The sequence below is a fragment of the Corvus hawaiiensis genome, chromosome 1 (genome assembly GCF_020740725.1).
Source record: "Corvus hawaiiensis isolate bCorHaw1 chromosome 1, bCorHaw1.pri.cur, whole genome shotgun sequence".
NCBI lineage: Eukaryota > Metazoa > Chordata > Aves > Passeriformes > Corvidae > Corvus > Corvus hawaiiensis.
The window spans coordinates 33,968,544-33,990,733 of NC_063213.1; the positions used below are offsets into that span (position 1 = coordinate 33,968,544).

The 22,190-nt window shown below is 40.1% G+C and overlaps 1 protein-coding gene and 1 non-coding gene across 3 annotated transcripts in view; one reads left to right on the plus strand and one right to left on the minus strand.

Annotated features, from left to right (window-relative positions):
- Window positions 1-21,924, minus strand: part of SACM1L (SAC1 like phosphatidylinositide phosphatase) — a 30,386-nt gene extending 8,462 nt beyond the window's left edge. Inside the window, exons 1-12 of one of the 2 annotated variants that reach the window (XM_048299494.1) lie at window positions 21,752-21,924; window positions 12,784-12,881; window positions 11,118-11,192; window positions 9,089-9,216; window positions 8,061-8,210; window positions 6,745-6,804; window positions 5,115-5,148; window positions 2,397-2,498; window positions 1,553-1,638; window positions 1,274-1,360; window positions 773-841; window positions 603-682 (exon numbers count right to left, since the gene is read on the minus strand). In XM_048299494.1, coding sequence (XP_048155451.1) covers window positions 603-682; window positions 773-841; window positions 1,274-1,360; window positions 1,553-1,638; window positions 2,397-2,498; window positions 5,115-5,148; window positions 6,745-6,804; window positions 8,061-8,210; window positions 9,089-9,216; window positions 11,118-11,192; window positions 12,784-12,881; window positions 21,752-21,810 — 1,028 coding nt within the window. In that variant the 5' untranslated portion in view covers window positions 21,811-21,924. Of the gene's footprint in view, window positions 1-602; window positions 683-772; window positions 842-1,273; window positions 1,361-1,552; window positions 1,639-2,396; window positions 2,499-5,114; window positions 5,149-6,744; window positions 6,805-8,060; window positions 8,211-9,088; window positions 9,217-11,117; window positions 11,193-12,783; window positions 12,882-21,751 lie in introns of those variants that run through there. The other variant, XM_048299503.1, reaches the window with a different exon arrangement.
- Window positions 21,925-22,072: 148 nt separating this feature from the next.
- On the plus strand, window positions 22,073-22,145 carry TRNAR-ACG. The gene has a single exon. It is a non-coding gene; the product is annotated as a tRNA-Arg (tRNA).
- Window positions 22,146-22,190: the final 45 nt, after the last annotated feature.

Consider the following 22,190-nt stretch of genomic DNA (forward strand, 5'->3'; position numbering starts at 1 on the left):
ATGACTTTATAGCAAATATGCACAGAATAAAAAAAGCCACAGCACAGAAATTTCAAGGATAAGGTAGAGGGGCAAATATCTGTGCGAGTTGGATGCAAGCTCTCCCTCCAGAAGTTAATGAAAGCAAGCACAGACAGGTTGTAAAATTGTGTACTGCACTCACTATTCCCACAAAGAGATGGAACTCCTCATAATCCAAGTGCATTCTCCACTCCTGGCCCTTGTTACACTGAGCTCCAGGCATTTAAACTATTTGTTCCCTTTACTGTTCCATCCTGTTTTGCTCACACTCGACACTCCCTCACTAAGTTAGCAATGTAACCAAGCCCTTTTGCCAGAGCTAGCTCTACAGGGCATGATTTTCTTTTTCCTAAAATGCAGAAGACCTCCATTGCATACTAAGACTCCAATACTGGCATTACCATTACCTCTGAATTTCCTTCTTTATTCTGCCTGTCTGATCTCTTAGCAAGTTACTCCACAAACATAAAATGCAAACAAATCAGAGGGTTGGTAAAGGCCCCCAAAGAACTGACCACTCTGTGGGTCTCAAAGGCAATGCCTAACATGTAACACAGAATGTATCACTTCATGACATGTACCTGACCATTCCATTTGCCATGCTGTTGACCATTTTCGAAAAGGTTTGTTCAAGAGGCTTCTCTGAGCCTTTTTGGTTAACCTGGGAAACAGGAAAACAGAGACACAGAATTACTCAAAAGCCTGCTTAAAAGAACAACCGCTTTTTCAGGAAGAACAAGTGAAAGCATACCAAGTTGACAATCATTTGCTTTCCATAGCTAATTATTTGTGAGTCAAAATGTCTTTGGAAGCCATCCATCTAGAAGAGAAAGGAAATGTGTTGACAGATGTACACTACTATTAAGATCTGTGCTTTACAAGAAATCTCCATTATAATCTGACGATTCTTATAACTAAGTGCTTGATGTTCTCTATTGTGCCAATACATTTCCAGTTTCCTCCTCCCAGTCCATTCAGTTCTCCACATTAAACATGCTGCAGATAAGGAGTACTGTACAGCTACTAAAACTGCTGCAAACTGGATCCAAAGAGAAACGACCCCCATTGATGTCTGCATTTTTTTTCAGCCTCTGAATTCATGATAAGAAGTACAAGGTTTCTTGCTTTTTTAAAGAATAAAGCTCAATCCAGTATTGCTGATTTTTATTCTTCTGATTACAGTTTGCTACCCTATCACACAAACATGAGCCCAGCAACATGTTAAAAACCCAGGACACAAACACTCACATACATGATTTACTGACTTGCTGATCTGTGGCTTTGGTTTATACTTGAGGTTTGGTCTTTGAGACCAGAAAAAAGGAATAGATCCACGGGTCTGCAAAAAAATGGAAACGGTTTTAAACAGCAGAATTTAGAAAATTCACTTGACATTTAAAAATAAAGCAGACTGGTTTATTTTGTTAAACTAATTCAGTCTGTTAAGTTTTATTTGCATATCTTATATATTCTATATTTAAGAACACAGACAGAGCTATCCATGTATCTATGTTCCTTACAGTGACTTTACCTGAACAAAGGATGCTTTGCTCCCCTTGTAATGCACAATTTGCTCTGTCTCAACAAAGTTAGCAGCGTGCCCTTCTGAATCAATACCTGTGTAGGAAAAAGACCTTGTTAGCCAAGTCAGCCTGGCTGCAGAGCAGTGTCAGTGTATACATCAGCTAAAGGCTTCCTTCCCTTCCCTTTTAAGTCCTCAGAGGAAGCACAGAGCTGCCTGACAACGTAAAATAAAACACACCCTTGGTAAAAGTTTAACATGATCTGCACTAAATTTAAGCAGAACTGTGCTTCTTCAAGTTAACACATTTTGATACTTCTAGCACTAGAAATTATCATTTAATATGAAATAAAATACCAGTGCTCTGACACCAAAATATTCACAATTCTGTAACAGTGGTACTGCAGAAACAGACTAATTTCTTTAAAAGTATGTATTTTGGGACTAAGAACAGAGAAAGTAATTTAAATTCATTTCCCTGTTTGCTTTTTAACTTGAAACAATTAGAGAACACCACTCAGGGCTCCCCTGCCAGCACCAATGATGCTCTTAGCTGGATTTACTGCTAGACCAAAAGGGCTATTACACACTTGCATTTAACACCAATGAAAACAGTCACATGTTGAAGATCATTTTGAAATTTTTGCAGTTATGCCTTAGAGACATAAAGAAGAGTCACTTTTAATAAATGCCAGAAAATGCTTCAATTCCTAATATTTTCTTTGGAAGAAGAACCTAAGACAAACTAAGCAATTTTTTTTTGCAAGCCATTATACAGCAATTATTCAAAGGTAACTCACATGTGCAGATGGAATACACATTATTTTTGAAATAAATCAATTTTCTCTTTTACCTCTTACATAGTAGCGTACGCCAGCCCTGAAACAGCTTCTTCTGGAAACAAGCAGCCAGTCAAAACACTTGCCATTAATAGAACAAGAGTGCATAGTGATAACTGATGACCAACACTAAGGAAAAGCCCCGACATTTCATTAGGATATTTTTACACATCAACAGGTAAGAAACATCAAGGAACCAAGAGACTACATTCAAATAAATCTGTAAACATTCTCACCCCAGCAACATTAAACTTGAGGGACAGTAACAATATTAGGATCCACATGCAGATCGCAAAACACCACTATGGTGATGTCACTGATGGACAGACATTAAAACTACTGTAATTTTCAGAAAATGTGAGTCTGAAGAAGATTATTCTGGGTTTTATGGTCCTAATTAAAAATTAAGAATCCATCTCATCCATAATTTTATTAAACTACCCTAACAGTTTCTTGCCCCTATTGCTTTTAAAAATTAACAACTACTTGAAAAAACACCTCTTCAAAATTTTTTCCAGGCTTTTAGAAGAGTAAGTATCTTGGGGGTATATACTTTGCACCCATAAGTGCAACATACATCACATCTACAAATACCAGAACTAGCAGTAAAATTGACTGGCTTTCAAATCCATATGAAGAAAAAGAGAATGAACACACACCAAGACTCCAGTGTGAGCTTCTTACACAATAATGGTTTCCTGCCCAGGCTGCAGACCCTGCCAAATGCACCTGGGACTAACCAACAAACAGGGAAAATGGCAACTAATTTCAGTTTTAGCTTTGTTTTGTGCTGCTTATAATGGCACTTATTTGGTCTGCAGTGAGCTATCAAGTCTAATGGAGACCAGCACTCACGAAAAATTTCTCAGGGTAGATTCACCAGCTTTCATGCTTTGCCCCTAAAAACTGAAACCCACCACTTCAAAGCAAGCGAAAGGCCAAAATGGTCAATTTTTTGATTAGTGTACTTCAGTCTTCTCTTTGAAGATACTTTGTCTCAAGTAAAATTTAGGTTCTGCATCTATGATTCAAATGGGACATAAAGCAGCTGCATCACACAAGCACCTCAGCTATGTTAAAGAACACACTGATTTCACACAAGTCATCTTGATTTCTGTTTGTATTTATGCAAATACTGTTTGTAAACAACCCAAAAAATATAATACAAATTCAGCCCATCCAGAATGTTCTCACAATTTATAAATTAAGGCTGAAAAAATACCCATTCCTCTGTTTTCCTGGAAAATTACTGCCGGGCCCTCCCCCCTTTAATTCAACATTTGTATAGCCAACAGTATTCTGCAAGAAAGGTCACCTCTAACTGTAGCTGCTTAGCAATTGTCAACCTCTTTTCTGCTGGCAATCTGTCCTCACTTAAAATGACAACTTGCTATTAGCAACTTCCACATACACAGAAAAGGACAAGGCGGAATTTACTGTTCTTTAGAAGGGCTTTTGATTTGGAGCAGCAAGGGAAATACAAAACATAGTTTTGGGCTTTAGGTGATCAAAATCTCAAGTATCCAAGTCCATTATTTCTCATCCCTGAAGGACTAGAAGCCCAGTACACATACTTGAAAAAAATATATTTGGGTTTACATGGGGAGTGGGGGAGGAACCTTTTATATTATTGAAATACCTACTAGTGGCACTGTAACAGTTCTGCTTAGGGCTCTTCCTAGCATTTTTACCACTAGAAATCCAGTTTCTTCAAATTCTTGAGTTCTCTAAGGTTTTGCTGTAATTCTAATCTAACCAAACATTACTTATGCTAATTATTTATATAGTGAAAAAACAGGATCAAAGAAGGTGTTAATTGCAGTCTGTCAGTTGTTAATTGCAATTTACCCAGAACTAGCAGGATAAGGATTAGTGTGTTTCGACAGTTCCCTTTTTCTATCTTCCCTTTGTCTCTCTGCCTACTCCCACAACATTTTCCATTAAATGAAGCCACAGGAAAGAAGGACTGGAGATCTGCCAGCTGCTGACAGTCCTACCAGATCAACCAAATCCATCTGGAAGCCATTCCCTGCACACACCTGAGAGGCCTTTGCAACAGAGGAACAAAGCAGAACATGGCATGAGTTGCTCTGTCCAGTCTTGCCAGTCCTTTTCACGCTGTCTGTCCAGGAGCAACTACCTGGGACTTACTGTTGATCACACACTGCCTTCAGAAAGCATTCAGCTCACTTGCAGCATTCATCCCTTCTCAAAAATAAACTCATGACTGCTTTGCTAAAAAGGCTGTTACCCAAAGTGTTGGTGCAGGAAAAGCAGCTGCCTAGGAGAAGCATCCCATGAGCCTTCAGAAGAACTTCTTATCCTTTTATTCATCAACAGGAACATCCATAAGCACTCCTTCAAGTCAAAACTGTTCTCCCTTATTTTGTATCTAAAGTAAACGCATCCTTATAGCAAGATAAAAAAGTACTGAAGCTGATGTAAGAGCATTTGCCATATTAATCTTAACCTTCCCACTGAAAGACAGTTATGCAAACCATGCCTGTAAAATGAAATACATTAAGCCTTCAAAGCAGAATATTCAAGGGCGTTAACACACGAGTGGGCTATCAAACAATATGTAACACCCATATATGAGCAAACCACAACTTATTTCTGACATTGTGCTCTATGTTCTAATTGCCAATGTAACAATAGAGCAGCCTCAGCAGCAGCCATTTTGCTCTGGACTACCCATATCCAGCACTCAGTTTTACAACACAAAAGGATACATCCATGCATCACTGGCGTAGCAAACCTATGGATCTGAAACACACAAATACATGTTAAAAATATTAAACACTAGTAGCCAAAAAAGATAAGCGAGTGACTATGCTTTGCCTAAGGGTGTTGTGATAGTTTCATATACTTCATATCATTTACTTTTTGTTTAGGGTGAAACATTCCTTTCTGAGAAAAGAAGTTCAGAGAAAACAGCAACATATGTAATCCTCATTAGCAGGATGAAAAAGGTGAAAGTCTAATCCTAATTAAGCAGCCTGGACAAAAAGCAAGCTGCTTTGTCCTCCTTATACATAGCATTTACTCTCCTACAAGCATGCCAGATATAAAGCAATACTTGCTGAAAATCTTTTGACATGGTGTGTTTGCTTTACCTTCATAGTAGGACATATGCAGAGATAGTAGTTACAGATGCCTTCAGTAAGATATATTTTTATTGTGACTGATACTCAAAATGCTTGTTCCAGGTTTTTTCCTATCCTGCCATTCCTGAATAACTTAATCTTTCCAGAAAATTTTAAAGTTCTCTAATACTAGAAGTCAGAAATGCCACACTTCATTCCCTAAAACTGTTCCTGCTTCAAGCCACCTGTAATCAATGTGAGGGGAAGTGTAGCCTAAAAAACCAGTTATTTCCCTTTTCAGCTTCTGTGTTTTGCCCCCTACATCTGTTTTCACTAACCAGCCACACTTGGCTTTCCTTTGCTGTTCCCACCACAGCTTCTCTCTCATTTCCCAAGCTTTATTTGCATAGCACTACGCAAACTTTACACCCAGTCATATGCCCCTGGAATATGCACAACAGTCCTTCTCTAATTCATATCTTCACATTCCAGAAGCACTGCACAATCCAGCCTTTTGGAACAGTGCTGTCTAAAGTAACAGCACATCTCCACAGGTTACCGAGGCAGAAATAGAAGCCATGCGTCATTTGCTTTGATAAATGCAAAGTACTGATGGAGAGAGGAGGCTGCTGTAGTGCAGGCAATTCAAGGAGTTTAACAGACAGAGGATGTCACCAGTAGGAAGGAGCTTAGACAGTCTGGCCATTAAGGTGCCACAGTTGTGGCTTATGGTAATGCACTTGTATTTGCTGGACTAAATGAATTCAAAGATTACATTGTGCTAATCTTCATTTGAAATAAACTGAAAGAATCTAAACAGTCAGTCTTACTCTTAATTACCAGCTTTATGATCTATTCACTAGGAAAATGGAATTTAAACTGCACTCATGGAGAATGATGTGAGAGAGTCTTAGAAAAAAAATTATGAACTTGCCTATACCCAAAAATAAATAAGTAGCTAAACTTCAAAATGCTTGAGAAGCATATGCTGTGCACTGTAACTTCCCCTCTGGTTTATATGAGTAGGTATCTTCACAGCACAGTATCTTCAAATACAGACACTTCCAAAAAATTAGCTTTCTAGAAGTACTACTGAGGACATCGACAAAGTTGGAAGTTTGAAAGCAGAAGACTCACTGTGCTAAACTAGATGATGAATAGCCACGTTATACTAGATTCTGGCTGTCTGAAAGAGACAGAATTACAAAAAACTGTTGCATACTTATAGTAAAAGCATATTTGTTCTCTATTAACTTAATCATTATGAAGTGTTTACCTCTGGTTGAGCAAGAAATTCTCTCAGAAGGTGTCCATTCCATACAAACCGTGGATCTGCCTGCAGCAAGAAAAAAGCCAACATGCTTTTAGAGACAGTCAGTTCTGTTTAGTTCAACATAAAGGCAATATCATAGTATCCATGTGTCACGCAAGTTTAGGTGAACAGGTACAAATGGAGATGAAGTTCCCTTCTTTCATCAGTAGCCTTCACATCCTCAACTAGAAATCTAAATAAAGATTGGAGAGAACTGTTCTTTTAACTATTCTTAAGGGTGTTGCCTGACACTTCTAAACCATTAACAACTGAGCTGCAGAACATAATGCTTTGGTGCCCCTATACTGGGGTTGTTTCCTTCTACCAGTACTGTGAAAAAATAACAAACACAAATATCAAACAAAAACACCCACACAAACACAGACCAGACTTCTCTTGCAGAGGCAAACTGGAAATGTTCAAAATTGCCACCATCCTTTTGGTAAGCCATTATACTGCAGCCATGGGCATATGAAATTACACTGAAATAATCTTAACCATCCAAGATCTGAATTTACTTGAAATTGATGCCTTTTGACTGTACTTTGCCTTTCAAACAACCTTCTGAAGTGACACAATTTTAAGGCAAACCAATCCTTTTGTGTCCTTGCTCTCCCTGGCAAGAGCACCGCCAGAGCAGCATTTGATGATGCAAAACAATCCCCAAATGTAAACATTTTTTCCAATATTAAAAAACCAAACCAAACCAAAAACCCATCAATATAGACACAAGAGAATGTCAAGCTCAAATTGCATTTAGCTGTTGTCTTTAAGACAAAAGCAGCATACTAAATTCATGCTTCACACAAAAAATTGGAATACTTTAGACAGAATACAACATCCCAAGACTGACAGCCATAAAACCCACAGTTCTATTCCAAGTTATCCTTGAAAAGAATATGAACACAAGTACAATTTATTCCACTTTGGATTCCTCCCCCCATTCCAGGTCAAAGGAATAACTTGCTTTCTCACAATTTTTCTGCTTAGCTCCTTCTTATTGTAATTAGAAGTGTTCAATATTAGAGGCAAAAATTTAATTTATTTTGGATTTTTCAAAATCCATTCAAAGTAGATCTGCCGATCTGGAAGTGTGACATCACAGCAGAACAGATCCCTAGAACATGATATTGCTGACAAACTGAGACTTGTGTGAACCAGTGTGTTCAGACACAACCCATAATAGCTTGGATAAAACACTGGAATCATTTAAACATCATCTGCATAAAACTGACTGGCAATTTCCAAGACACAGACACAAAGCAAACTCAAATCCTTACCCTCTCTAGAAGGCTCATTTCCTGGAACTCTGGGCTCGTGTTGGCCAGCCGTTGCAGGGTGTGTGTTAGGTCATAGGTTGTTGAGAAGTAAAACCCGTCCACGCTCAAGACATGGTTAAGCATTGATAAAAACACTTTATTGTCCTGCAACTGTTGAGATGAGGGAAGAATAGAAGAGCTGTCATATACTACTATCAAAATATTTTCCTCTTGTCAGCTACCACTACTTTTTGAAGTGATGAGATGAATTTTGCTAGTGCTCTAGCAATGCATGACATCATCCAGAGATTACCATACAAGACGGAAAGCATGAGAGTGCAATTCTGATACCAGTTCACTGATAACTTGCAGCTAGCACACTGCAACCAAATTCTGCAACAACAGTGGAGAGCAGAGAACAATATTCCTGTGAGGTAAATAGCTACTGATTTTAAACTAGTTCTAACAACTTGCAAGCAAAAGGGAAGCTGTTAGTTTCCCTGAAAACCACTCAGTCAGTCAAAAAAAAAAAAAAAAAAAAAAAAAAGGCAAGATGGCAAGACAAAAGAATAGTTATCAGACACTAAGTTATAATTTGTATTCTGGTTCAAGTTCTGATTAACCTCATTCCTTTCCTGAAAAACTATCAGATTCCCTTCCAGCTCCATTGGTTAGACACCCTGACCTGCTTTTTATCAATCCACTACATATCTGTTTTAAAATATATTCCATCTTTCCCTCCCTCAAAAAAAAAAGTTAATTCTTCCCTGCTGGGTAACTATGTAATTGAACAATTCCAAAAAGAAAGCAAGATAGATAAGATGACAGCAATGCAGTTTACTGTAGGGGCTGTCAGAAGAGTAAACGTGTGAGAAAGACTTAACAGAAGCATTAGGAAGGGTGTACCATCTTAAGAGAAGCAAAAATGCACATCCATAAATAGATGATATTCTAAGTTACATTAATAGCTTCATCAAATTAAGCTCCTGTGGCAATGAACATTAACATACAATAACATTCCTCCATACTCCCCTAATCAATGTACCTACCTGAATATCAGTTAAGTGCAGCATGGTCTTTTTGTAGGAGAGGATGTCAAAGTCTGTTGCTTTCCAGATTGCATGACTGAAAATCTCACCTACTTTTTTCTTTTTTGTTATTACAATAAGATATGTGCCTGTAAAGCAGAAAGAACAAAGTTAAAAAAAAACAAAACAAAGAGCTGCATATATTAAGAAAAGCAGCCTATAACTGTATCAGAAAACTGAAACCAACAGAACTTTATGTCCTTAAGTGTAGCAAAAGCACACAGGGCTGGAGCAAAAGCAAAATGTACTTGCTAAGCCACCCACTTCTCTATGTCCAGAGACCTTGAGCTACTCATTAAATTTAAGGAATTTTAAAAAAAAGTGGACAAAATAAAGTGTCACCTACTCTTACTTCTGATCAGAGACAATCTGAAAGTCTTCAGGTTTGCTAACTCAAAAAGAGGCCAATGCTCTTGAATGTGGTTAGAAAAGCACAGAGCAAGTCCAAAACACATGAAAGGAAGCATGCTTCAAAAGCCAAAAAGACTATTCAACTTATCATGAAAAAATATTCCTCCTAACAGGTTCAAAACAGAACAAAGACATTTGGGTGCCTGTTAGCAATTTAAGTCAGGAAGTTTGCTATTTCCCTGGTTGCTTAAGTAACGAAGCAAAAAATCCACCCCATAATCATGGACAATTCACTCAGAGCAATTAATTTACACTCACTGGTGACCACAACATAACCTTATTTCTAAGCATAGCATATTTCAGTGTCATCTTGCTTTTGAAGGAAAAGTTTACTCTTAATAGTGCAACAGACAAAGAATATTTATATATGTTAAAGAGGCTGCATTGCTAGATACAGGGCTGGTTTTACAGTTAACAGCAGTGAACTGCCTAATAACACTTAGCTAAACATTTAATTTAACTGCTAACATCTTTACTTTGACAGCTCTACGCTAACACTCAGTGCAAAGCTCTAGAGGGTAGAATGAAAAAACCCCAAGCTTTTACATATTCTATATTTTATTTAATATTCAGTCAGATGAATAGCAATCATTACTGAGCCTGTAAACTGCCTTTGGGGCAGTTCAGTTTTAAAACAGTCAGCGCTCATCAAGTCCCTAAGACACATGTATCCATTATATTACTCTTACTCTGCAAGACCCACAACTCTTTAGAATATGGGCATAGAAAATTCAGCAGTTTTAAGATCCTGTCAGAAGTCACTGCATTCAACACAATCACCCTTTGCTTCAGTTGAGAATACTTCAGTGAGTGATCTTTTATCCCTTCTACACATGGAGATTGCATTCAGTATGTATCCTGCTTATTACATAATTTTTCAGACTACTTCAGTCTCAAACTCTTCCAAAATCTACAAAAAGGATTGTTGGAGCAGCAATGCTCACTTTCCTGACAGCTTACACTTTATGCATCAGGTTTATTTGCGGCAGTGGCTGCTTGGATATGAACACTGAGACACTTAGAAAACTGAACAACTTATTCTTACGTTATCCTGAAACTCCCTTAACTTAGAATTGGTCCCATCCGCCCTTCTCCTTTTCATGTTGGATTTTCTCCATATTTGCAGGGCAGTTGCAACACAATCATTACTTGAACAGCTGCATCTACTTGTCTATCACCCTGTCACTCTCAGCTATTTGTGTACCGTGATTATTGATTTAAAGTCAAGCTTCTCAACGCAACAGTCAACTGTTGCATCAAATCCTGCAGCTAAGATTAAAACAGTTACAAAGAATAAGTAGATGAGGTTCTTTGCACTTGTTTGAAATGCATTCCTTAAAACTCAAACAACCACCAGTTAACCCTACCTTTAGAGCACCTCCTGGTTTTAGGAGTTACACAAACATTCATGATAAAGTAGATTTGGATGCCTCCATCCTCTACAAGCCACAAGGAAAACTTATCATTCTGATGAAAGTGCAACCTCAGATACTTGCAAATACTATTTTTGCCTTTAGAGCTTCTTTAGAAATCTATTTTGTCTAAGTATTTTTAAAGAGCACAGTTCTGTTCTCCTTACCTGCCACCAACCGGATTGTTCCCAATACACCAAATATAGGCCTCGTAACAGCCGAAGGGGGAACATCTTTTTTAACTGAAAAGCAGAAGAAAAGAACATTTCAGACCGCTTCTTTCATGACTGTATTGGAACACTACTAAAACGAGGTTTTTCCACCCTTCCTGGTTAAATCAAGTTTTGCTACAGTGTTAAATATAAGAAACAAAGCATCAGAATTTAAAAGCCTCATGGAGGTTTGGGAGGAGGATCTGGAATTCTAACCCAATTTCTAACCAATTTCTCATGTTTAATCAAAGTTGTCATTTAACTGAATAAATTCAAGCTTATTTACATGATAGTATAGCAAGTAGACTCCTCAATAATGTATTGTCCTGCCAGCTTCCAGAAGCTTTGTTTTGAAGCCAGCAAGACATAAAACACAACCAAACCATAAGTGCTTGTGCCTCCCAGGTCTGGTTTGCTTCTTCTGAGCCTTGGTCTACTTCTGTCTCTACCTCTAGTTTTGCAGGCTCTCTCTGCAAAAACTACCAACAGCAGCATACACGTGGCAAGGGACACAGTATTCCAAACAACATACCAAGAGATCCAAGATCCAAAAAGTATCCAAATATCAATTAAAAGTCTTAGCATGTGTAAGTTTCATCAACCTACACTTCTAAAACAACAGAAGGGATATTAGAGAAATCTAAAGAAACCCAAAACATCCCCTAGAATGAGGCATTTTCCCAGAACTCAGAAAACTGGGAAAGGTAACCCTTGACTCTTACTTTGCTTTAGACACGCTTGCAGGTTCATCTGATAAAACACTAGTAGTGAGAGAGATTTAGACTAACAAAACACTTGGGATAACAATCTTTACAGTTTTGAAGGGACAGTTTTGCAGGAGAAATTGAGATAATATACTACAATTCCAAAAGTAATAGTGGGATGGGCACACTATTCTTACATTCGGCTTCTTATACAAGAAGTCTAATAAAAGAGAGAGAATGACTGCTTTTATATTACTACTACTGTAGCATTTCTGTCTGTTTGGAGATTAGTAATACTGTGGTGCCAAACTCCTAAAGTATCAAAAGGGAAGTCTCCCACTGCCTTCATTTTACTGTTATTTAATCAAAGTTCATTGTTTCACATTGTTTAAAAAATGAAACTAAAATTTTCAAGACATCAACAGGCTTAAGACTACTCCCAGTGACATTTGAATCCAGATTTGCAACACAGAACAAAATTTACACCATGGGTTTTTTACTGTTGCTATTTCTAGAGGCTTTATGAAAAGTCAGGTTTCAGTTTTATATAAAAAAAAAGCACTGGGACAATTTGAAAAAGCTGCAGAACCCCAGTGTCCGATCCTTCCCCTGTTTGATCTTGAACTTCTAGCACCAACCCCAACTAGATTGGATGAGTCAGCTTCCCCTGTTGTGATGGACAGTCTTACCAAAAACAGGCAAGCACTATCACCCTGGTTACCCACAGTGAAAAGGCATTTGAAACAAAGCTCTCCAGAACAGAATACAAAGCACTGCTTTAAACAGTAACTAAAACCAAAAACAATTATGTCAGTATCATCTCAGTAAGGTTCTGAAGATCTTTTTGGACTCCTAGAGCAAAACAGACAGAAAGGACAGAGAAGACTGTATTAAGAAATACTGGTGAGGAGAGTCACCTGTAAGAGTGACTTCTGTGGAGACTCTATCAATAGCAAGCACATCATCTGCTCCATCATCACAGGCTTCCACATAGAACTTCTCTGGCGTTATATGTCTTCAAGAGAATAGAGAGGAAAAAGAATTAGTTTAGTAAAACTTACTTTGGGTTTGTTTATTCTTTACCACCTGAAGACAGAGCAATCAATTTTACACCTTATTTCAGCTGCAAAATAACAAAATTCTCACTGGATTGCTTCCCAACAGCCACTGACGTTGACAGTGTGGAAAAAAGAAATACAAAAAGTAAATCCAGCTCATCCGTTATTGCAAGTGTCATGGCCTGTTTAACAATCTTAATCCTTTTTTATTACCATAAGGTAAAGATATGAAAGTGAGTTTGTGTACATAGTGGTCCACTCTAATTCCTGTAAGCTTGAACCATACCTGAGATAAATCAAAACCCAACACAAAATCAGAAATTTTTTAAACCAAAATCTTCCTAACAGATCAGACCACATGCTTAATGCAAATCTAATAAACATAAAAGTAATGTACGAAATGATAAACACACCTGCTTCACATTAGTGTTTTAAGTATTGCAAGAATCCACCAGAAACAACATAGTAGAAATGGAGAAGTTCAGTGGCACACTAATTTATTGAAGCAGGTGTCCCAACACTACCATTCCCCAGACTTGTTAGCCAGGTCTACATGACACACACATCATAACATGTATCCTCCCCACCAGACAAGTCACACACTGACTTCCTGTTCAGACTTCATTGCCATCTTTCCCTTCCTTCTCTTCAAAACCAGCACAAAACCCAATGCTAGTCATAAACAGTTTTTAGAAGTGTTCCTTAAAAATACACCCATTAACACAGTCGCAAGAAGCCAGACATGTTTCACTGTGCATTGGTAGGAGAGTTATGCAGAAGTGACTTGTAGCCGTACACAGGAAATGCTCAGCAAACAAACAAAACACCCCAAACACTCTTAAAACTAGTGTTCTTGACTCTTACAGTGATTTTTCTTAGTTTAAGGCTTGACAAGACATGGGGTCAGAGTTTTAAAATTCTTGTTCTAGTAACAGGGTAGATATTTTTAGGCTCTTTCTCTCTAAATAGATCTTGCATTTCTACACATCTTTTTTATTTTTTTTAATCCTTCAGAAAGCTGAATTAGAACCCTAATTTAGATCAGAGGACTGTGATGGCCAGGTAGCAGAGGGGGCTACAGGACTGGCTTCTGTGAGAAGCTGTGAGAAGCCCTCTGTATCTGACAGAGCCAATGCCAGTGAGCTCCAAGACAGACGCACTGCTGGCCAAGGCCCAGCCCATCAGTGATGGATAACATATTTAAGAAGGGGGAAAAGCCCAGCACAACAGCAACTGCAGCAGGGGACAGGAGTGAGAACATGTGACAGAAACAACTCTGCAGACACCAAGGTCAGTGCAGAAGGAGGGGCAGCAGGTACTCCAGGAGCTGGAGCAGAGGTTCCCCTGCAGCCCCTGGGGAAGACCAGTGAGGCAAGGCTGTCCCCCTGCAGCCCATGGAGGTCCATGGCAGAGCAGAGATCCACCTGCAGTCCTTGGAGGGCCACGACAGAGCAGGGAGATGCTGGTTAACAAGTAGTGCTAATAACACCAAGGTCTGATCCTCATATGGGCCATTCACTTAACAGATGAACTTGATGATCCTTGTGGTTCCCTTCCAACTCAGAATATTCTGTGATTCTGTGAGGCTCTGACCCCATGGGAAGCCTGTGCTGGAACACTGGCAGGACTTATGACCCTTCTGGGAAACCATGCTGGAACGGTCTGTTCCTGAAGGAGTGCACCCTGTGGAATGGACCCACGCTAGAACAGATCATGAAGAACTGCGGTCTGTGGGAAGGACTCCCTTTGGAGAAGTTTGTGGAGAATTGTCTCAGAGTCTCCGGGAGAGGGACCCCATGCTGGAGCAGGGGAAGGAGTCCTTCCACTGGGGAAGCAGCAAGAGAGACAAAGTGTGATGAACTGACCACAAACCCCACTCCCAGTCTCCCTGTGCTGATGGGGGAGATGAAGGAGGTAGAGAAAACTAGGAGTGGAGTTGAGGAAGAAGGGAGGGGTGAGGGGAAGGTGTTAAGGTTTGGCTTTATTTTTTATTATCCTACCCAGATTTGACTATTAATAAATTAAACTAATTTCCCCAAGTTGACTCTGTTTTGCCAGTGACTGTAATAGCTGAGTGATCTCTCCCTGCCCTTATCTTGACCCAAGAGTTGGTCCTTTTATTTTGTCTCCCCTATCCAGGTGAGGAGGGGAGTGATTGATCCACTCCAGGGGGCACCCAGGATCAACTCACCACAGAGTCCTTAAAATGAGGTCTAGAAGACCCCACTTTCCACCCACTTAAAGCAGGGCCAACTCAAAAGTTTATTCAACTTCTAAGTTAAACCCTGTTTCTTAGGGTGTGTTTTGACTCTCACGAAGGATGGCGATTCCACAACCTCACTGGGAAATTAAGAGGAAAGCCAGAGGAGAGCAAATACTGAACTGAAAAAATCCACCAAACACCAAATAACACAACCAACTGTAAAGCAATTAATAGTTAAGTGTTCATCAGATAATTTAACTTCATTACAGGAAAATTAGTCTATGGGTCCTAAAATGGGAAACACATCTACAGCATTTCCTTTGTAAATCAGCAGCCTTAAATCTTTCAGGTATACATATTAAATGCTTTATCTTCAAAAATAAAAACATCAGAGTAAGAAATACAAATATGCAGTTTGCTGAATGCTGAAGCCTTAAAACATCTACTTTGCTTTCATTGTTTCTGTTTTTGATGAAGTGCACATGTGCACCCCCAGCTTTTTAGGGGAGTTTCACAGCAATAATGGGAGCTGGTTTTATGGCAAAAAACAAACAAGCTTACACAGATAGAACAGGGGCAAGACAAGCTTAAACACATCTACAAACCCTCCGTTTGTTAAAGCATCAAAAAAGAAAACAGGATATACTATTTAAGATGCAGTCAGAAACCTATTGCTAGCTGGCAGGAAGCAACAGGAGGCATTTTTTCCACAAGAGAAAGCTGCAGCTTATCTTCCATTGGTTTAGTTGAACACTCATCTTTCTCTGGGATGTCAGTTGACACACAAGAGTCCAGATACAAAAACAGCCATGAAGAGAATCGACAAAGTTTAATATTGGACCTCTTGTGCCATTAACACAGATGCTTATGCAATCCTACTCTCTTACAGTCTTACTTAATCTGAGTATCCCAATCAAAATAAGTTGAAAAAGTATGTTAACCTATCAGGTTGAACAGTCTCCAAAAAAAGCGTTAGGAACTATAGTTTCAGTTTTTGAATACTCTGTATGAAGAGCACAACACGGACAAGACATCTACACTGACTGGACAGAGCACAAAGAGCATTTCCATCCATGATCAGTATTTTTAAAAGCTGCTCCTTACATTATGAAGTGCAACATGGCCATGACACTACTACAGTCTCAGCACAGAGATTCACATGCATATTGGTTAAAGCCTGTTTTTAACCAACTGAGAAGCTTACAAATGTCAAATAATTGTCATAATAAAAAAATGTTTTCTTTACCACACACAAGAATAACAATTTCTCCCTGAAGAACAAGCAGTCTTTTATTCTCAATATCCCCAAACTGAAAAGAAAACAGAGAGAATTAACGCTGCCACTGCAAATGGTGTTTGGTCTCTCAGTGTGTGTCACAGACCCCACTTTGCTAGATCAGATCCCAGCATTTCTCTCAAATCCTTCACCACATTATCTCCTGCCACTACCACTGCCCTTTTAACAACTCTATCACGTTTATCTCCTCTTACTCAATGTCTATAGTTTAAGCAAAGCTAGAAATTTATGTTTTGCATTCATTCAAAGTCCTCCTTCCCACGGTCCTCTCCAAGACCAAACTTGGTGACAAAAGTGTCATAGAGAATGCAAGACAAGTCATCCCTGTTTTCAGCTCAATGGACCAAAAAGGCTTCAGCAGCTTGCAGCACTCTGAAACAGAATTGTTGTTGACTCCCCTTGAGTGAGAGGGGAGACAGGGGCAAGAAGAAATCAAGTTACCAATCTACAAAGTTGACAGAACTTGAACAAATACTACACTGTTGGGATCACCCTTAAAAACTGCCTTAAATACAACTGTGCAACACAAAGTGGAAAGCCTAAGGCGCTGCAAGATATTAAATCCATGCTTCAGAAGAAGTGGGATAATTAGTGCTCTTCAAAATTTTCAACAGAAAGATGATTCACTTAGTCCTTGCTTCATTTTTGCAAGAAGTTCAATGTTTCCTAAAATAAATATAGTTGAGGAAGAGGCCAAGACTCAAAGCAGTTCCAGCCCAAGTTTACAACTTTACCAATTACCAGAACTAGGCTAGTAGTCTCATTCTCACTCAGATGACCTTTTCTATTGTAAAATCACTATAGTCAAGATGATTGCCTCTCACTTGTCTTTCAGAAAGGAAGCTGATGAACACTGCATGAATAGGTTCATCTCCAAACTGTATTCACTAGCAAGCTTGTATGTCCATCACAAGCTTAGACAGATGATTAGACAAGATTAGACATGCTAATTTTACTGATTTGACAAGGAGATATTAAATGGTGAAGAAAGGATCATTCATGACTAGGAATCTGCAGATTCATTCTATTCTTTTAATGCATAAGGACAGATGAAAGTCCAAGTGCCAGTATTATACAAAAAAAACCAATTAGGAAAGCAGTATTTTATGGAAGGCTGAAGTGTCTGTAGTTACGTTTAGAACTCGTTTTCACACACCAGGCCACATTCTGTTTTTGTATAAGCTTCATATTTGACAGTAGGAGCCTGCCTTCTCCTCAGCTACATTGTCACTGCTGTCTAGACCCATACAAGACATCAAGAACTCTCACCACCAGTATCTTGCTCCCCTTACAACTTAACAGCATATCAAATCTTCACAAAATTGGAGTCCTTTTATTCCCTTTTTTTAAATAAAGGAAAACTTAAAATCATTATAATGAACTATTTGTCAGTAGTGCTAAAGAACAAAGGAAGCAATAAACACTAATATTTTACATTGATAATATAACTCACATTACTCAAGAGAAATATTGAGGAACTGCAATCACCAAATTCCCATTTAAAATATTACTGAAGGTGACTTGGATTTCAGTTTGATAATCTTCTCCAACTGAAACTGTGTGGATTGCTGCCAAGAGATAAAGCAACTCAGTAGATTTCATTCCTACAATTCAAAGTTGTGGGAAAAAAGTATTGATTCCTAACATAACAGAAACATAAAAAAACCCCAAACAACCAAAAAAAAAACCTCAAAAAAGAACAAACCACTGTTTCTTACACCAAGTGTAAAGTCAGATTCATTTACAATTAAGTGAGAGAGTATTTCTTTTGTTTGTGTATTTGTTGTGAAGTTTCACTTCCTTAGTTACGTTATAAAGCAGCACTGTGTATAATACAGATGATGCAGTTGCATCCCACATTTTAATTAGGTTGATCTTACAGATAGGAATATTCCTGTGTTCAGATACAGCATGGAAGAGGACCCATCATGCTCTAATGGCCACTAAAGATAGTACTTCACTCAATACCACTTAAGCCTTCTAGGCCTCAACAGCCAAACCCTTACTTCAGTAATTGATCATTTCACCATAAATACTGAACATTGCTCTAATGCAGGAAACTCTTTGATGTCAGCCTCTGACTACCATAAAAAAGCAAGCCAAAAGCACACCCTGTACTGCATAGAGATGCATTTGGTATCTTGAGCACAGCTAACTGGTCTGCGGTGATACAGGAAAGATGTTAGTTTATGCAGAGTCCCAATGGTATGTTAAGTAACAGAGCTAACACACTGGTGGTTTCAGCACTCCAGAGATTCCAGATTTTCTAGGTGAGCAGGTGTGCCAATTATATGTCTCCCATAAATATTACTCCTTTAGCAGAAACAGCTCAAGGAATTGGAACATCTCCCAAAGAGCAGTAGTTGTTGCAGGGAGAAAAACCCCAGGATTTAGAAAACACTAATGGAAATACTATTTAAAAACAAAACAGAAAAGGCATTTATTAAAGGCTTAGCTACATAATGTCTATTTCCAGTGAAGTTTCACTCTAGATGAAAATAATTTACTGCATAAGTTAATGTCCTGCTCCACCAACATCCCTGAGCTTTACCACGACAGCCACTTAGATGGAGCAGGAAGAAAAAGATTTGTAGCTGTTCTTTCTGGAAGCATTATTCAAACCGAAACACCCCTTTAGATGTCCCCCCAAACACACACAAGTGAAAAGCACTGTGCTCAAGTGCAGTAGCTACTAAAGACTGACAAGTACTTTCACAAAGCATGTGAAGCAACATAACTATGGGTAGGAGGAGTTAAATTTGAAACACAGCTAGTCTCATGGACCCACAGGATACTGAGAAGGCTATCAGCAAGATAAGTCTTCATCCAAGCACTAATGGAAAAAAAAGTGATTTTAACTGAGCCAAAACAACAGCCAGAATTTTCTCTATTCTGCAGACAGCTTTAACAATCAGTTTTCATACATTAACTGGACTGGCAACTCCACTATCAGTTGTGAATGCAATACCTGCAATAGCTGCTTGAATTTTACCATTTATTCCTGAGGCTACCAGAAGAAGTTAATTAAGTATAGCAGTGACACAGATGACAACTATGGATAGCAGTTTTCAGGTTCACAGTTTTCCCCAATAACTGTTGGTGTAACTCAATCAGTTTCATAAGCAGCCCAAATGCCAGACATCAGCACTTTTACTGGTATCACCTGAACTTGACTGATGTCACTGGTCAAAGCACAAAAGTTGTGAACCTCTACTTTTGATAAGGTGGAGAACACAAGAAGTTTGTGTTGAGAGCTAGAACCTGTGGCTGGATGTACAGGATGCAGAGCACTGCAGTCAGGGAAGCTCCATACAGGGCCACCAGACTACACAGAAGAGGTACAGTCACAGAATCTGGCCTCATCTTGAGAATGAGTAGCCAGTTAAAAATCCAAACTCAAACACTGCCACCACTAAATCCTGAAACTGAAGTCTAGCCTGGATTTTTCATAAGAACATTCTCCTTTGACCTTGACAACCCGGTAGGTTTGACTCATCACCCAAGTTATGGCTCTGTATCTTCAAAACACTTAATAGAAAATCTGCAGCCATGATCACAACTTGGTGTAATGACAACAACAACAAAAGCTCATTTTTCAGAACACAAACCAATTCTGTTTTCATGTTTATGAAAAAACTCATGTTAAACTACATCTGAGACAGCCTTGTTCTAAAAAGATCAAAGCTTACTTTTAGCCAAGATTAAATTTTGAATGATAGAATTCCTTACTAGCCTGTATCTAGAGAAGTGCTTTTACTTGAAAAAAATGTCAGTAAGAACAACGTGTACTACAAGTCACACAACTGCTACTCACACACAACTCACCTTTGCTCCTCTGCAGGCAAAAAGATCACAAAATCAGCTTAAAGAAAGACAAATACTGCTTAGGTGACAAGAGGAAAAAGAAAAAGCTTTCTACCAAGTAAAGTCTTTCAGCCATCACTGCTGATCTTACTCTTCAGCAATACTCAATTACCTCCAGGGTCCATGTACCCTCATACAACTACCTAAACAAAATAAGAAGCCCAGTGACTTTGAAACACAAAACAGCATTATGGCAAACTGTTTACACAGACCTCCAAAAGACCTAAGTATGTTTGCTCTGAATCCAAAAGATGACTGTCAAATGAAATTTAACAGACTGTAAAGTACAGTTAAATCAGGCTTAAGAATCACTTTCAGATACTGCTGCCTGAAAATGGTATCGGTAACTCAACTGTGGAATTTCCAGCTACTGTTTAGAGGTCAAAAGCCTGGGAACGCCTTTAGGACACACAAACACACTTCACTTTTGGTTTCAGTCATGAAGAGTCTCATGCTCAGAGTAACACCCTAGGGAGTTTGAACTGGTTGGTGTGAGGGTTTATCATGGAAATGCCTCTTGCAGCGTTAACTTTGCACTGCTTTTGGTTATGCAACTTCTTCTACTGTATTAAAAGCAGCAAACAAACACGTGGCATACACACACATTCAAAGGGTTACAGTCTCCCCTAAAAAAAATATTTGTTCTAATAAAAAAATTACACCGGGTAGTTAAAAAAAAGTACACCGGGAAAGTCAGAGCCGGCACTGCACAGGAGAGTCCCGAAAGTTCAAAGCCCTCAAAGTTCAGTCATCAACTGGCATCAAAACCATCACACACCACAAAAGAAAGCCTATTTGTGTCACGAGAGACCGATGGACAAGCACGCCTAGGGAACCTTCTGCTGGCAAGCGGCGCTGCGCACACACAGCCTTACACAGTGCCCGAGCCCCTACAGCAGCTACCTACAAGCAGGAAGGCGGAATCACAAAATCGTTAGGGTTGGAAGGGACCTCAGGAGACCATCTAGTCCAACCCCTCTGCGAAGGCAGGATCACCCAGAGCAGGTGACAGAGGAATGCGTCCAGGTGGGTTTGGAATGTCTGCAGAGAGGGAAAGTCCACGACCAGCAGGCAGCCCTGGCTCCTCACGCCGAGGGAAGCCCCGCAGGCACTGACCTCCTGGACACGCGGGAGGGAAGTGACACAGACACGAGAGCCGCCCGCCCGCCCACAGCGCTATCGGACGGACGGCGACAGGGGACCCGTGTCCGCGGCCAAAGTCCTCCCTCCTCCTCCTCCTCCCACCCTCCCGCACGCACTGCCGCCTCAGGCCAAGCCCTTCGCGGTCACTCGGGTGAGCGAGGGGGCCGAAATGGGCAGAAAGGGCAGAGGACAGGCCCGGGAAGGGTAGGGGACAGCAAGGGACAGACGACCGTCGCTCCACCGGCGGCTCCTCCCTTCCCCTTCCCTCCCCATTGGCAGGTAGCACAGCCGCATCATCCCTGTCCCAACAGGTCACTCACAGCTTCAGGCTGGCGTAGGCCGCCGCTGCCGTGGTTCCCGCCGGTGCCGCCGTCGCCATCCGTCCCCTCGGGCTCTCCCCGGCCGCCGCCAGCTCCGCTCCGACCCGGCCTCTCCCTCCCTGGCCGACTGACGCGTCCCTGGGCCGGAGCAACGGGGCCTCGCTCGGGACAAACCTCCACGGGCGCGCGGCGAGCCTAGGGCGGGGCGCCGCCTATGGCAGGAGGGGGCGGGGCCGGGCGGACTCGGCGGCGGCGCCATTGGCTGAGCCAGCGCGGGAGAGCTGTGCTGAAGTAGCAGGGGCAGAACCTTTCTTCCGAGCAGGGCCAGTGGCGCAATGGATAACGCGTCTGACTACGGATCAGAAGATTCTAGGTTCGACTCCTGGCTGGCTCGGCTGCTCTTTTTTGTACCGCCTACTTTTTTTTCCCTTGCACTTCG